This window comes from Dipteris shenzhenensis, chromosome 30, assembly GCF_047967505.1.
Source record: "Dipteris shenzhenensis isolate YYH24624 ecotype China chromosome 30, Dip_SZ_1.0, whole genome shotgun sequence".
In the NCBI taxonomy this organism is placed as follows: Eukaryota; Viridiplantae; Streptophyta; class Polypodiopsida; order Gleicheniales; family Dipteridaceae; genus Dipteris; species Dipteris shenzhenensis.
The window spans coordinates 9,976,970-9,991,939 of NC_141625.1; the positions used below are offsets into that span (position 1 = coordinate 9,976,970).

A 14,970-nucleotide genomic window follows, 5' to 3' on the forward strand; every position below is an offset into this window, starting at 1 on the left:
ATCATTAGCAGTAAAGAATGCATCAACTTTGGAGGGATCAAAAGAGCAATGGACAGCCCATGCCCAATCATCCTGGAGAGCATGTGCATGTGAGGCATCTGCTGGCTCATGGGATTCAATTGCATGTGAGGCATTGATCGTCAATCCTACTTTCTTTTTCTCCGAAGCAATGCGCTTCCTGCATTCTGAAATTTCATGCCCTGGCTTGCGACAATAGTTGCATCTTTTCTTCTTCGACTTATTTGCTGTATTTTGAGATGCATTGGAGGAATTGCCACTGTTAGGCGCATATTTAGGCTTGCCCATAGGCTTGGAAGCCTTGCCTTTTCCTGTCTGCTATGAAGCAAATGCATGATCAGGAATAGTAGCTTGCCTATTAGCGCGACTTTGCTCTTCCTGCAAAAGCAAAGTGACTAATTGATCAAAGGAGTAGTGGTTTGGATTGCCCATGGCCACTAGTCGAAGGGTTGTAGCAAACCCTTGATATGTATCTGGCAGCCCATTCAATGTGGTACTGACAAGCTGAGAATTTGGCACCACCTCATCAATATTGGCAAGTTGTTCCATGAGGTCCTTGACCTCGGTCAAGTATGCATCCATAGAATCACCTTCATTCATGTTGACTTCCTGCAATTGCCTTCTTAAATATGCAACACGTGCCTCATTGCGAATTTGATAAAGAGAAGCCAATTTGTCCCAAGCATCCTTTGCTGTCCTGCATGACCGGATGTGTGGAATAATGATTCTCTTGCATGATAAAGCAATACATGAATGTGCATTTGCATCTCTTGCATCCCATCTTGTTTGTTCCTGAGTTGGAGGAGCAGCAACAGGGGTGCTGGAGGATAAAGCATTAGGAGGAGTACCCTCTGCAGAGGGACCAGCAATAGGGGCAGCCACTGTAGCATTGGTTGGCCTCAGATCAACCCCAGAAACAATGTTCCAAAAATGTTTTGCAACAAGAATATGTTTCATGAGATAAGACCACATGGGATAGTTGGTGCCATCCAACTTATCATCTTCATGAAGAACAAAAACCCCACCCTCACTCTTAACTACAGGCTGACTGTAAGCTCAGAAAACGCTCATATAACGAGCCCACGGCATTTGGATTGGCCTTTTTTCTTGGTTCCAATACGCTCCAGATCCCTACCAAGGCTCCCTTGAAACTTAAATTTACTAGCTGATTTGGTTCTGTCAAGATCGACCATTTGCGTGACCCATCTTTATCTTTGTCCTTCTTTTTGTAGGCAAAGGGGCTCCGGAAACTTCCGGATAGAGTATGTTGATGAACAGGGAGGTGTGCATCGGGCATATCTATCTCGAGGTGGTGAAGTGATAGTCTCTGCAGGTGCACTGGGGAGTCCCCAGCTGCTTCTTCTGAGCGGGATCGGTGCAAGGAAGTATCTTCATTCTCTAAACATTGATCCAGTATTAGACAATCATGATTGTTGCCAGTCATTGCAAATGGGACAAGTAAAAAAGCACTGACAAAGTGACCCAAAAGATAGCCTCAAGGCTTGCAACTGCAAAAAATAGGACTTGCTGTCCAAAATTGGAAAAGCCCTAAAAAAGGCTGTAATTTGCAAATGTGATCAAATGGCTTGCAATTTCTTGCCAAATTCACTGCAAATCTGAAAGTATTGTGCAATCTGCCTGCAATAGATCCAGAATCCCCAATTTGTAGAGCAAAACTGAGCCAAAAATGGGGCAAATTCAGGAAAGCCCCAAATTGTCTGCAGATCTGCAATCTACCTGCAAAATCATAGCCCGAATGCAAAAGCCCCAAATGTCACCAAAAATTGCAGATTTACTGCAATGTTTACTCCCAAAATCGAAGCCAAACAATGGTTGAATGCACAGCTAAGCCCGCAAATGAATCCTGCAAGTTCAAAACAATATGGACGGAAGTGTACGGTCGAATCTGATGCAGAAGTACAGACTGTATGGACGGCCGTATGGAGCTGTATGAATAGATTTTTGACGCGCAGTATGGAGGGCCGTACGGAACTGTATGGACATGGGAAAAAGCCCTTTTTTTTGGGACAGTTGACGCGTCGTACGGAAATCCGTACGATTGTACGGAATCGTACGGACGGCAGGTCACGGGGTCGCGTCGGAGCTATGCAGGACGTCCGGTAGCTGAGCTTGACGATGGAGCTGAAGTGCGGGAGTTGGAGCTGGAAGCAGGAAGCTAGGAGTAGGGAGCAGGTCCGGGAAGGAGGTGCTCTGATAGCATTGTAAGCTCACGGAAGCAAAAGGATGCACAAGAGTGGAGCAAGAAGTGGAAGCCATCACATCAACTAGAAGAATGAAAATGAAAGTACAAAGTACTATAAAAGAGAACCCTAGGACCTAGTGTCCTAGTGGTACCACTAGTATTAGGTGTCATAAGATACTAAAAGTACTAGGTGACCTAAGTGCCAACTAGGTCCTAGTGGTACTACTAGTACCAGGTGTCATAAGACACTAAAAGTACTAGGTGACCTAAGTGCCAATAACTAAAGCTACATGGCACATACCAGGGCCCAGAGGGCATCAATATGACCGGGAGAAGATGGCCTACACAATGGACTGATAAAGAGCAACAAATGGAGATGTCTCATCCTCACCTCGACTATCTCTGGCAAAGTGGGAGGTCTCAGTGGGGATGTAGTAAACTGCAATAAACAGATCCTGGCTGTCCATGTAGTGAATCCGGATCTAAAGAAACTTGGAATGTGTATGTCTCTGCTCCACTGAGATGGCCCCTAAAAGTGTAGGTCTGTAAAGGACTGCAACTCCTCCTGACCTTCGAACCCCTCTTGTATCCCTCGTCTCATCTCTGTCGACGGACTCCCATGTATACCCGCTGACTACTGGTAGTGGGCGCTCTGGACTCTGATGTGTCTCTGTATAAAAGACTATGTCGTGACTTATATAGGATTCCGAGAAGTTCCTTGGTTTTGACCATAAGGTAGCATTACAGTTTCAGATGGTGCTGGATAGGGTCTCGGATATTTGAGTCTCATAGATCTCGCCTCCCTATGTGGGAGGGGAGGTGGGCGCTCGACGGGGGCTTGTAAGGAGTCGTCCATCTCGTACTACTGCCTACTTCCCCTCCTTGCGGGCCTGATCTTATTGCTACACCAGGAAGAGCCTCTCCTCAACCTGTAGTAGAGTGAGGTCCTGATCCATGGAGATCACTGGCTGGTCTCGTAAGGTTGACCTACGACGTAAAGCCGAAAGTCGTGCTTGGGCGTCATGGAACCGTATGATAAGGGGCTGCTCTCGGTTGGGGTCCCTCCCTACCCGCCATGGTCCCTCAATCCTATGCTCAGTCGCCCCTAGAGTAGTTGCGATGAACGCCGTTGCATCTTCCATTGGTGTAGCCTCAGTGCGTGGGATCCCATGTACTTTGATGTTGAGAGCCTTACTGGCTCTCTATTGCTGCTCGAGGAGGGTAGCCGAAACGGTTACCCTTGCAGGTTCCCATTTGGCTACGTTGATCCATTTGGACGTCTCCTCGATAGCAGGTTGCATGCTCGCAATTTGTGCCTCCACAACTGGGGTGCTCACTAGGACTGTGCGTATAGCAGTGATCTCCTGTCGAAACTGTGAGATCTCCTGTCTGAGTCTCTGAATAAGATCAGCGTGGTCTCGGATAGCTTGAGCCTACTCTTGTATGAGACGTGCCTGCTCCTGGGTGAAGTGTGTCTGCTTATGTGCGAAGCGTGATAGCTCCATCTCGCACTCTCAGATGCTATGTTACTCCATCAGTAAGTTCTCCCAAGCCTTTGATGGGTCAGCTCGTCCATGCCCTAGCGGAAACTGAAAGGACTGTGGCATGAAAGTGTGGGGATGAGACTGGAGGCTGGGTGATGACTGGGTGAGATGGGAGGCTGGGTGATGGTTGGGTGAGATGGGTGCGATATGGAGATGATAGTGGCTTGGAGAAGGCGATCCCAGCAGGGTGTGGGAATGTGGGCCGACTGAGGGGCAGAGGGGAGAGAAAGGTCAAGGCGTAGTGCAAAACAATGTATGACCCCTCCAAAGTAGGTGTCATAATTGAAGAGAACTGTAGTGGGAGAAGAAGGGAGAGACGGAAGAGATGATGTTAGTGACAACCACTCTATCCTAGGGGAGGGTGGAGCAATCGATGTCATGGGTAGGGGTATATTAGTGCCAGTAGTTGTAGCTGCGGATGTAGAGGCTGTGGATGGAAGTGGAGTTGAAAATGAAACTGAGGCTGACGCTGAAGTTGAAGCTGAGGCTTGCGCTGAAGCTGAGGATGAGGATGTAGCTGAGACGGAAGTTGAGACTGAAGCTGAGGTTGAGGTGGACCCCTCCTTTACTTTGCTGTCAACTCCGAGTCCACTGTGGTTGTAGTGTGTGTTCACATTCCTCGAGTTTCAGTTGTGTTTGTTTCTTGGTTTTGTTGTCGTCTTTCTTGGCGGCTTTTTCCGTATCTTTGTCACCTTTTCCCATTTCTTTTGGTTGATCTCGTGTTCGGTGCAGGTCTTAGTGCAGGAGCGGGAGTATCAGCCCCACCCCCCCTGGCGGGAGGCAAATCCAGTCGTGGGGGATGAAAAATGGCGGGGAGCAGTAGAGCTCGATGGAGGGGGCTGAAGGCAGGGCTGTAGGTCGGGGTGGAGGGGTTGCAGTTCGGGCGGGGGGTAGATGGAGGCTGGCAGAGTGGTGCGCTAGGGGAGTAGTGCCGGGTTGTAGGCGGAGGGTGGATGAGAATGGATGAGGGTGGAGGACAATGGAGGAGGGTGGAGTGGCGAGGGTGGCTAGCAGCAGAGCTGCAGGGCGGGGGGGGGGGAGATGTGAAGGCGGAGCTGCAGGGCAATGGATAGCGGGTGCCAAGGAGCTGTAGGGTGGGAGGGGAGCTGTGAAGGTGAAGCAAAATGGTGGTGGGCAGAGCTGCAAGGCGGCGGGCAGCGAGCAGGAGGGGAGGCGGAGCAGCAAGAAAAGTAATGCCATTTGGATTAACAAATGCTCCATCAACTTTCATGACACTTATGAACAGTGTCTTAAGGCCATATTTAGGGAAATTTTTTGTAGGATTTATATTCTAAAACAAAAAAAAAACATTTGGAACATTTGCGAAAAGTGTTCCAGAGTCTTAGAGATAATTCATTCTTTGCTAAAGAATCCAATTGTGAATTCTTTGCAAAAGAAGTGAAATACTTGGGACATAATATCCCAAGAAGAGGTTCGTATGGACCCTGACAAAGTAAGGGCCATATTGGAATGGCCACATCCTACAAACCTAGAAGAATTACAGATATTCTTAGGTTTGCCTGGATTCTATATGAGATTCATCCAGGATTATGCTAAGATTGCTGTTCCGATGACAGGCCAACTTATTGGGAAGGGAAGCACCTTCGTATGGGATGAACATCAAAAGAGAAGTTTTGAAAAATTAAAAGTAGCTATAGCAGCAGCTCCTATCTTAAAGGTAATGGATCCCAATGAACCATTTGTGGTTGAGACAGGTGCCATTGGTTTTGCTGTTGGGGCGGTACTTTTATAAAAAGGTCGACCAGTGGCTTTTGAAAGCAGAAAGTTAGATCATGCCCAACGGAATTAATCGGCATATAAGAAGGAAATGTATGCTATATTATATATATTAAAGAATTGGAGGCACTATTTATATGGTGCCAAATTCGAGATCATCTTTGATCAAGAGAGCATTAAGTTGATTTGCAATCAGCCAGAGCTTAAAGGTAGAAAAGTTAGATGGGCTGAATTAATGCAAGAGTTTGATAGACAATTGACATATCGGAAGGGAAAGTTTAATGTGATAGCAGACTTTCTCAACCGAATGCCATAAAACTCAATTTCAGAATGATTTCCTAGAGTCCTTAAAGGGAAAATGTGAGTTTGATCCTCACTTCTATGAAATATGGAAAGCAATTAGAAATAGGGGTCCTACAAATCGAGAGGCTTCCATTGAGAAGTCACATGGAAATGGCGATGCACCACAGGTTGGTGATAAAGCACTCAAGTGGAAAAAATATACTATTGAAGATGGCTACCTGCTCTACAAGGGTAGAGTATGTGTCTCGGATAATAATAACATTAGGCGCCAAATTATTTTTGAATGTCATGATAGTCCGAGAGATGGACACCCGGGAATTCAGAAGACATGCGCGCTTCTGAAAAGACAATTCTTTTGTCTTGGAATAGGTAAGGACGTCCAAGATTATGTATTGAAGTCCCAAAAATGCTAGGTCAATAAGGATGAACGTCTTAAGGTAGGAGGTCTCCTACACCCATTGGAGATTCCATCTGGCAAATGGGAAAGCATCTCCATGGATTTTATTGTGGGATTACCTAGGACATAGAGGGGCACAACTTTGTGTGGGTAATTGTTGATCGGTTGACCAAGATGGCTCATTTTATTCCTGTCAATGAAAATGTTAAAACTCTAAAATTAGCTAGGCTATTTGTGGAGCATATTTACATATTGTATGGGCTACCAGATGGTATTGTTAGTTACCAAGATAGCAAATTTAACAGCAGTTTTTGGATCGCTGTGTTTATGAGGTTAGAAACTTCATTGAATATGAGCACGATGGATCATCCAAAGAGTGATGGTCAATCTGAAAGAGTCAATCAGATCATTGAGGATATGCTTGGAGCATATGTAAGTAAACGGCAAACTAATTGGGAACAGTATTTGCCCATATTAGAATTTGCATATAACAGTGTAAAACATTCAGCTACAGGTTTTAGTCCATTCATGACAATGTATGGATTTCAATCAAGAGCCCCAATGGCAGTGGGACTCGAGAAAGAGAAGGTTCGAGCGGCCAAAGACTTTTGAAGTAAATGAGAAAGTCTACCTCAAGGTACCTGAATCTTCAGAATTTCTAAAGACAGGTAAATGTCCGAACTTGTCTCCTAGGTATTGTGGACCATTCACAATACTTAAGAGAATTGGAGAACTTGCTTAAAAATTAGCCTTACCTGAGGGATGTAGAGTACATCCAGTTTTTCATGTTAGTAGGCTAAAAAGAAAATAAGAAGATGATGATAATCTCAGTGAAATTGAAAGGCCTAGTTGAACTTAATGAACCTGCATCTTTACCACATGAACCATAAGTAATTTTAGATAGACAACGCAACACACAATATGGCAAGAATGTTTGGTTAAGTGGGAAAGATAGAACTGAAGAGAGTTCAACGTGGGAAAGGGTAAGCAATCTCCAGAGGAGGTTTCCCAATTTTGTTTTAGAGGACGTAAATTATTCTTAAGGGGAAGGGAATGTTACGTCAACTATAATACCACGACCATGGTATAAGGCGGGAAGCTAGAGGGCTTGGCAGCACTTGCATTAGCAGGCCCTAGAGGGCTTGGGTCTAGGGTCATGCCTAGGCCTAGGCATTTATGAGGAGGTGCATAGGGAGGCCCAAGAGAGGGCTAAAAAGAAAGGAGTCCCTTGTGGGACATGTGGCATCAAAGGCATAGGCCAAGTGGCAAGTGCTTAGCAAGGGGGAGGATTCTAGAAAGAGAGCTCCTTATGGAAAGTATGAGGGAGAGGGAACTCGATTAGGGAGTTCACGGATGCGAGAGGGAGCTCACGGGAAAACGCGGTTGGGTGGAGAAATATGGCGAAGCCCTCGGAATTGCAAGAGAGAGAGAGAGAAAGAAAAGCTATTAATGTCCATGGGAGACCAACAGGTCTATGGGACAGCAAAAAACCATCTAGTACATCTCTTTAGGGAGGGCATATGGCAGCTTCCAGGGAGTGCAAAAAACAACTCTGATTATTTAGAGTACCTTTGAAAAACATAATCAGCCATACATCAGTTTAAGACTGAGAGTCTTTTGGTTTGGATTTAAACTCTTTGATTAGTGCCATGCCTTCATAGTACACTGCCCAGTTTCCATACTTCCTAGGAGCGTTGACCTTAACTAATTCCGTTGCCTTATTCTTAAATTGAGCTCATGTGAGTTCTCTGAGAGGGTGTACGAAGATTGGAGGAGGAAGGAGGATGGATTAGATGCCACATCATAAGTGCATACAAAAGTCGTGGGTTGGACTTATATATTGTCCTCCACAATCCCCTCTAAATTATGTTAGGCTCTTTTTTCCCGTTTTATTATATTGTTGTCATATGTACAACAACCTAGAGTTTGTAGGGGACAAGCCAGAAGGAGTTTCTTCTTAGAGATTCCCCTTTAGAGAAGTGGTTCTTGGGAGTACTTTATCTTCTCCTTTGAAGGCAATCATATATGATGAGAGCTTTGGCTCACATCAGGTTATAGTTGGCCAATCTATGCACAACGGCTTGGTAGAGAGGCTGGACCGCTTCTGTCTGAATCATCTATAGAAAGATGCGAGGCCCAAAAACCCTCTCAACCGAGTGGCATTGCGTGGATGCAGCCATTCCCTCTCTGTTTGGCCTCTACATTGATGAGCTTGAGACTTTCATGGGGGCTTTCGGAGGGACCGGTTGCTCATTTGCTGGGATCATCATTAGGATTCTTCTTTATGCAGATGACGTGGCACTCTTGTCGTCCACACCCGAGGGGCTCCAGCGACACTTGGATTCACTACAGGTTTTTTGTTTATCCCATGATTTGGAGGTCAACCTTGGCAAGACCAAGGTCATGATCTTTAACACCTCTCGAGCAAACATGCAACGGAAGCAGTTTATTTTTACTTTGGTGGGTTACCAGTTGAGATCGTACCCTCATACACTTACTTGGGGGTCATCTTTTTTGGCCCGATCTTCACGATGAGACCAGCGATGCAGGCCAGACTAAGTAGGGGATATGCCTCACTGGCTCGGCTAGAGAGACAGTGTTTCCACTCCCACTTTCAGGACCCTCGGACCAAGGCTCTTCTTTTCGACTCCTTGGTCCGACCAGTCGGTATGTATGGCAGCCCTTGTTGGGGACTTGACATGATAGAGATAGAGTGGACACGGGTGGAGCGCCTACAGATCCTCATGCTCTCACGGATGATCCGAGGGAAACCATCTGTACCACATCACATCATTTAGGCCGAGTTTGGTGCTTCTCCACTCCAGCTAGATGCAGCCTTTCAGACCATCACATATCTACATCGGGTTAGATCATATGGGGACTGCACATCAGGGAGACAGAGGCTGCCATGGTTGGCTCTCGATTCCTCCATGAGGTTGGCAATAGAGGGAGACGAGCGATGCTGTTATGCACGGACTCACAGATGGTTTGTGAGACTAGGGTTTCACATCGATAGGTTACCTCCTTTTCAGTACAGTTTAGATGCCCCTCCGGTACTCCCACCCACCATCCCGATCGGGCCACACACCAACCAGGTCATTCGAGAGGATCTCCTGTAGCTACACACCTTCAGGACCTAGTTGGAGTCGAGGGAACTCCCAGTGAAGCTGAATTTCTACAGAGATTACTGTCTTCGTATTTTTGAGGAGGGATTCATCACACCATCGGGGTACACTGAGCTTCATATGCCTCACTCACTACGGATCTCCATCGGACAATTTCGGATATCATCACACTGCCTCCGCATAGAGAGCAGCAGAGCAGAGGGGATCCCCAGGGAGCATCGCATATGCATATTGTGCGACTGTCAGGAGGTTGAGACGGAGGAGCATTTTATTTTCAGGTGCCCAGTGTACTACGAGATCCGAGGGTGCTACCACTGTCTCTTCAGAGACGGCTCTAGGCTCCTTTCCAGATTCCTCGCCTACCCAGATCAGAGATGTCTTGCGGCATTCATTCACGAGGGGGTCCGACACAGAGAGTACTTACTCAGGTGATGGGGCTTGGCCACACCATCAGACACCTCTCAGAGCAGGATTACAGAGTTCTTCCCATCGAGTGACATTGATCGTCCAGTGTCTAGCTGTAGACGTGACAGAGACCTCGACCTGACGACCACAACACGACACACGAGACATTGAGTGGACACACAGATCATTCTAGGGGACCTCCCATCATTATTTAGAATCGGGATACGCCCCACGGGAGTCACGGTAGCTCTGGTCTTACGTCGAGCCTCCTCTAGGAGACCGAGACGCACGGGACCCCTTGACGGATGCCAGCGCCCCATCACCAGCTATGCACTAGCTAGGGCGACATGACACACGGAGGATTCCGCTCCGCTCCAGTCTTTTTTCTTTTCATTGTCATACCCAGATGTATTTGATTATGTATGATCAGACTTAGGATTCAGCACGGGTGATGATGCTCGTTTTAGTAGCTCCACCCTTACTGTGATTTGTATCAGGTTTTCTTTCAGTCTCATAGACCCATCGGTCTTCCGAAGACTCTAATAAAATTTCTTTCTTTCTTCTTGCAGTTCACCTTTGAGGAATCCACTCAAATCGTATTCTTGCCGACAATGTGCTCTTTTGCCATAAAGTGCACTTGCTGCCTTTTAGCATAGAGCTGATGCAACCCGTAGATTTCCAGCACCTCTTTATCATGCCCAATGTGCTTTGTTTAATTTTTCTGTAAATGAGGATGCCTTAAAAAAAGACGAGCACGTATTGGAATAGAAGTGGCTGCAGTATCTTGTTCATCTATGCTTGAAAGGTGGCAGGTGCACAGCCGATTGGAATGGCATCACTTTGAACTCATACAGGCCCCTTTGTGTGTAGAAGGCTGTCTATGCTCATCACCCTCTTTCAGCCTGATTTGGTGGTATCCCAGCCTCAGATCTATCTTGGGATTGGATATCTGTTTTGAGATTGCTGTAATCAATGCACATGCACTATGAACCATCTTTTGTGAATTGCATGTCTTTCCACTGGGCATCAAGCGATCTACCACCTCTATTAGAAATGTGAACTCTCTCACACAGAGGGTATCCCGCAGCAGAAGAGTGAAAGTTAGCCCAGGAATTACACACGGAAGTGTTCACTATGGAATCACCAAGTGCGTACTTCACAACATTCATGTTATGTGCAGTCTAGAAAATAGACTTTGCTGAGAGACAAATATAGAAGCAACACTTTATAATTCCGTTTGTCCACAAAATGGACAAGATACGATACCTTAGGGTTCTCTTGCTAAATTCCTAGCAACCTCTAGATCTCTGAGCCCACATGCTTCACTGAGCATATGTAGGCTCTCTGTCCAAGGATCTCTCCACCTTGCTGTCCGGTGGGCTGCCACTCAAGCTCAGTCTGTACTCCTTCAGGTTCACCTTCACCTCATGTGGATAGGCCCAAGGGTCCCCTTCTTGCTGCTCCTGTCTGTTCTCAGAGGGTTGCTCTAGATGATGCCAAATGAAGCCTTAAGGGCCACCTTTTATAGGCCCAAGGGTCTGCCTAAAAAACCAACCCAGCAGGGGGCTGAACTGACCCCCTTGCTGGCCGACCTGTTTGCTGCAAAACTTCCCCCTTTCACAGAATCAGAGCCTAAAAGCCCTGTTTTCCATGCAGGGGCCTAGCCCCTTTGCTGGTCTGTGGGCAGACTGGGTTGGCTGGCCCAGCCGAACTGGTTGGCTCAGCCCAACCAGCCCATATATAAGGGCAAGGCCTTCTGTACTTTTCCTGATGTCAGCTCACCATCCGCAGATCAGCCAGGTGGCCTTGCACCACTTTTCTTTGCTGTCCTGTTGCTCTACACAGCCGGGTTTTCTGTGAGGTGTGCTGCCCACTTGGTAGCCTGTTTGCTGCCGATATGGCAGCCCCACAATTCTCTTTCTTTTTGTAGGAATGGTGCCCACATGGCAGCCACGACTCTGCCCATGTGGCACTCTCTCAAACCCTAGGTTCAGCGCCGCCATGCTCTCCTCATATGGGGGCTTACAAATGGGGAGGTGACCTATCCATTTCCAACAACCTCATGTTGACATCAAGGGATCTGCTGCTCGAGAAGAAATTCATTTCTCATAGCACTTCTCCTTTTGCCTCACCAGTGCTCCTGGTTGAAAGATTGCACAGATAACAAGGGCTAGATGCAGAAAACTGCATTTGTCTTATGAAGTTGACATAGATATAAAACCACGTCTGTAGTGGACATAATATTTTTTGGGGAGACAACAAGCTGGAGTGTCATTCTCTTTTTTAGTTTCAAATGATAGTACAGAGTTACTGGATTCTGTTTTTTACAACCATACTGAGGAGCTCATCTCAGGGGATCTTTTATCTGCTGCAATGTGTTATTAACATCAGAAGAATTGCAAACTGTATTATTACTTTCACGCATGGGTAATGCTCTTACAATATGTGAATGTTGGCTTTTGTATACCCTCATTATATATAATGTAAGCTGAATGGGATTCTAGAACATGCATGTATTGCTGCAAGGTACTTGACCTTTGTCTCTGGCAAATAAAGTGCTGAGTGCTTGACTATGTTGTCTTGGAGAGTGAATTATAGCAGTCTCTCAGGTTTCTTATAAGTGACCTGTATGTCAATTTCTCAGGTAAATGGTAGCCTTGGTTACAGTGACAGAATCCAAGATGGATTTTATCATATCTGGGGTATGAATCCTCATATCTGGGCAATCTGTAATGATACCAAGGAAGGTGGCCTCTTACCATCACTAGATGTGCTTCGTCAAGTAGACCCATCTGATGCTTCTATGGAAGTTGTTCTGTTTGACAAACATGGAGATCCACACTTGCGTGATTTGGAGAATCAAGTGCTAGGCCTTGCTTATAAGGCAGCTTCTTTGAATGAGCTTGCTGAGTCTCTTGGTGAGCTTGTTTGCAGCCTGATGGGGTGAGTGAAATATGCCAACTTTTCTACCCTTTTTTTTGTTTCCCATTTGATGGCCAGCATATGTGCGTATGGTATCAACCTTTGAAAGTAAAGTGTTTCCAAAAGCAAACATGGGGAAGGCAAATTGAGCAACATTTTCTTCAGGCATGGTATTTTTTGAAGGTTTAAAGGAATAGCAAACTCCATGGGCATTTATTTTTTGGGATTTGTGTTGAAACAAAGAGGAGCAGCTATGTCTGAAGATGGTGACTTGGTGTCACGCTGGAGGCTTAGCAGCAGTTTGCTCAAGGAATGTGTCAGCTGTCTTGTGATTCCTATAGGGAGCCTGTCCATTGGCCTTTGCAGGCATCGGGCTTTATTGTACAAGGTATGTCTCCTTATCATGGAGTCTCCGGGAGCCATTTCTAGGCGATTGTTGTTACAGTCCATATTTCCTGCTTGTGATGGTTAAGGTTGTGCTGTGACTTTGATATGCGTGGTCATATAATCTGATAAGTACTCACTTGAAACTCAAATCTAGCCCTCCACATGACGGGTGTCCTTGATGTCCTGTAGTATCTTTTTTTTCAGAAAAAGTCCTGTAATATCTGACAGGCGTTATCCCTTGTCTTTTTATAGTATTTTTGAACGTCAGGGTTTTTTCTAAACATCTGATGTAGTCAAAAGCACTCAGTGTAAGTATCCAGGGAATGCGATTGCATACTAGTTGTTTTTACAGCTGTTTTCCCTTCAAAATTTAATAGTACTAGGCACACATTTATCTTAGGGCAGGCTAGGCAATATTTATTACATAGGTTGCGTTCTCGCATCTTGGTGATTGTTCCATCTTCAAAGAGCATGTAACATATTTATGACTTGAGCACTGACTCTTATCATGGATGAGTCTTTATATGCCATAGATGAAAGCATTAGTGAAAATAACGATCATGGCTGAGACTTTTTATGCAATAGCCGAAAGCATTACCGAAAACAAGGGCAGATAATGATAAGAGAAGACCTTTTTTAGATTTGTAATTTGATGTGTAGATGTGTAGTTTGTACACACACACACACACACACACACTTTTTTTTGGTAAATTCCAGTGCATTGTATTTATATTGTCATAACTTTACAAGAGGGAAAGTCTCCAAGATGGAGAGTATCCCACAAATCAGAAGCATAAAAAGAAAAGCTCAATGCAAGATGCATGTATATCACCCTCATGGCAGGCATCATATAAAGATTGCCGCAATGAGGCTCTAAAAGATTCATATGACTTTTGAAACTGGCGGCCCAAGTATGCCAAATTATGCTCTTCCCAGATTGTCCAAAGAGCCCAATATCTCACCCATGAGAAAAAGAGTGAGTATTGAGATAAAGGCCTCCTAAATCTGCCAAATAACCAAAAATGTTTCCCAAATATGTGACTCGGGAAATGGAGGCGAAGATGATCTGAAATTTTCCCAAGGAGGTTCCGAGTAGACGGGCAATGCCAAAGCAAATGAGGGACAGTGTCTGAAGGAGCGTGACACCGTAAGCAGGTGGGTGGTGCAATGTGACGGTTGGCAAGTGTGTTTCCCACTGACAATGTGCCGGTCATGCATCTCCAAAGAAAAAGTCTTTGTTTCAAAGGCATTTTACACCTCCATAATAGTCGGAGATTCTTCCGCCACCATGAAAGGGGCTGCCTGATATGCCACAGAGTATTAGCATATTGATGAATCCAAGGGGTAGGCTGAAGAAGCTTGTAGACTTTGATGGAGGTCAAAACAGGCAGAGGAATAGGACGAGAGGATGTAGCAGAGGGGTACAATTGCCAATCCATAAGCCTGTCTGTGTCAGCCACAGGGGGAATAGGTAGAAAAGGATGCAAGAGATCAGCAATTTTCTTCCATATCAATCTGTGATGCATTCCCAATGCATAAGAGGCAGTGGCCTGAGGAAAAGATAAGACATGGCCGTGATCATCTACCACATCATTGATGTATCTAATTCCCAATTTCATGAGATTATATGCCCGAACCGATTCCTGTAAAGCAAGTGGAATGTTAAAGATGGCACTCCAATGAATACTTTCTTTTCTCATTGAGTTTGTCCCTGAATGATTATCAGGAGCCCATTTGACTTTAGAAAGCACTTGTTTCTAGTCCAGTATCAGAGCAGTAGAGAAAGGGCATCCAGGAATCTTTCCTACAAATCTCCCAATGACAACCTCCCAATGATCAGTAGTCCAATGGCCATAAGCATTTGTCCTCATGTTGACACACATGGATGCTATCATACAAGTCCATGGCTGTTTTTGATGGAAAAAGGTA

General features: G+C 45.6%; 1 protein-coding gene across 1 annotated transcript in view; it reads left to right on the top strand.

Annotated features, from left to right (window-relative positions):
• The window catches only part of LOC147881694 (serine/threonine-protein kinase CTR1-like), an 84,799-nt gene that overhangs the window by 19,117 nt on the left and 50,712 nt on the right, over positions 1-14,970 (top strand). Inside the window, exons 2-3 of the mRNA XM_087402110.1 lie at positions 12,377-12,675; positions 12,898-13,042. Coding sequence (XP_087258236.1) covers positions 12,377-12,675; positions 12,898-13,042 — 444 coding nt within the window. The remainder of the gene's footprint in view (positions 1-12,376; positions 12,676-12,897; positions 13,043-14,970) is intronic.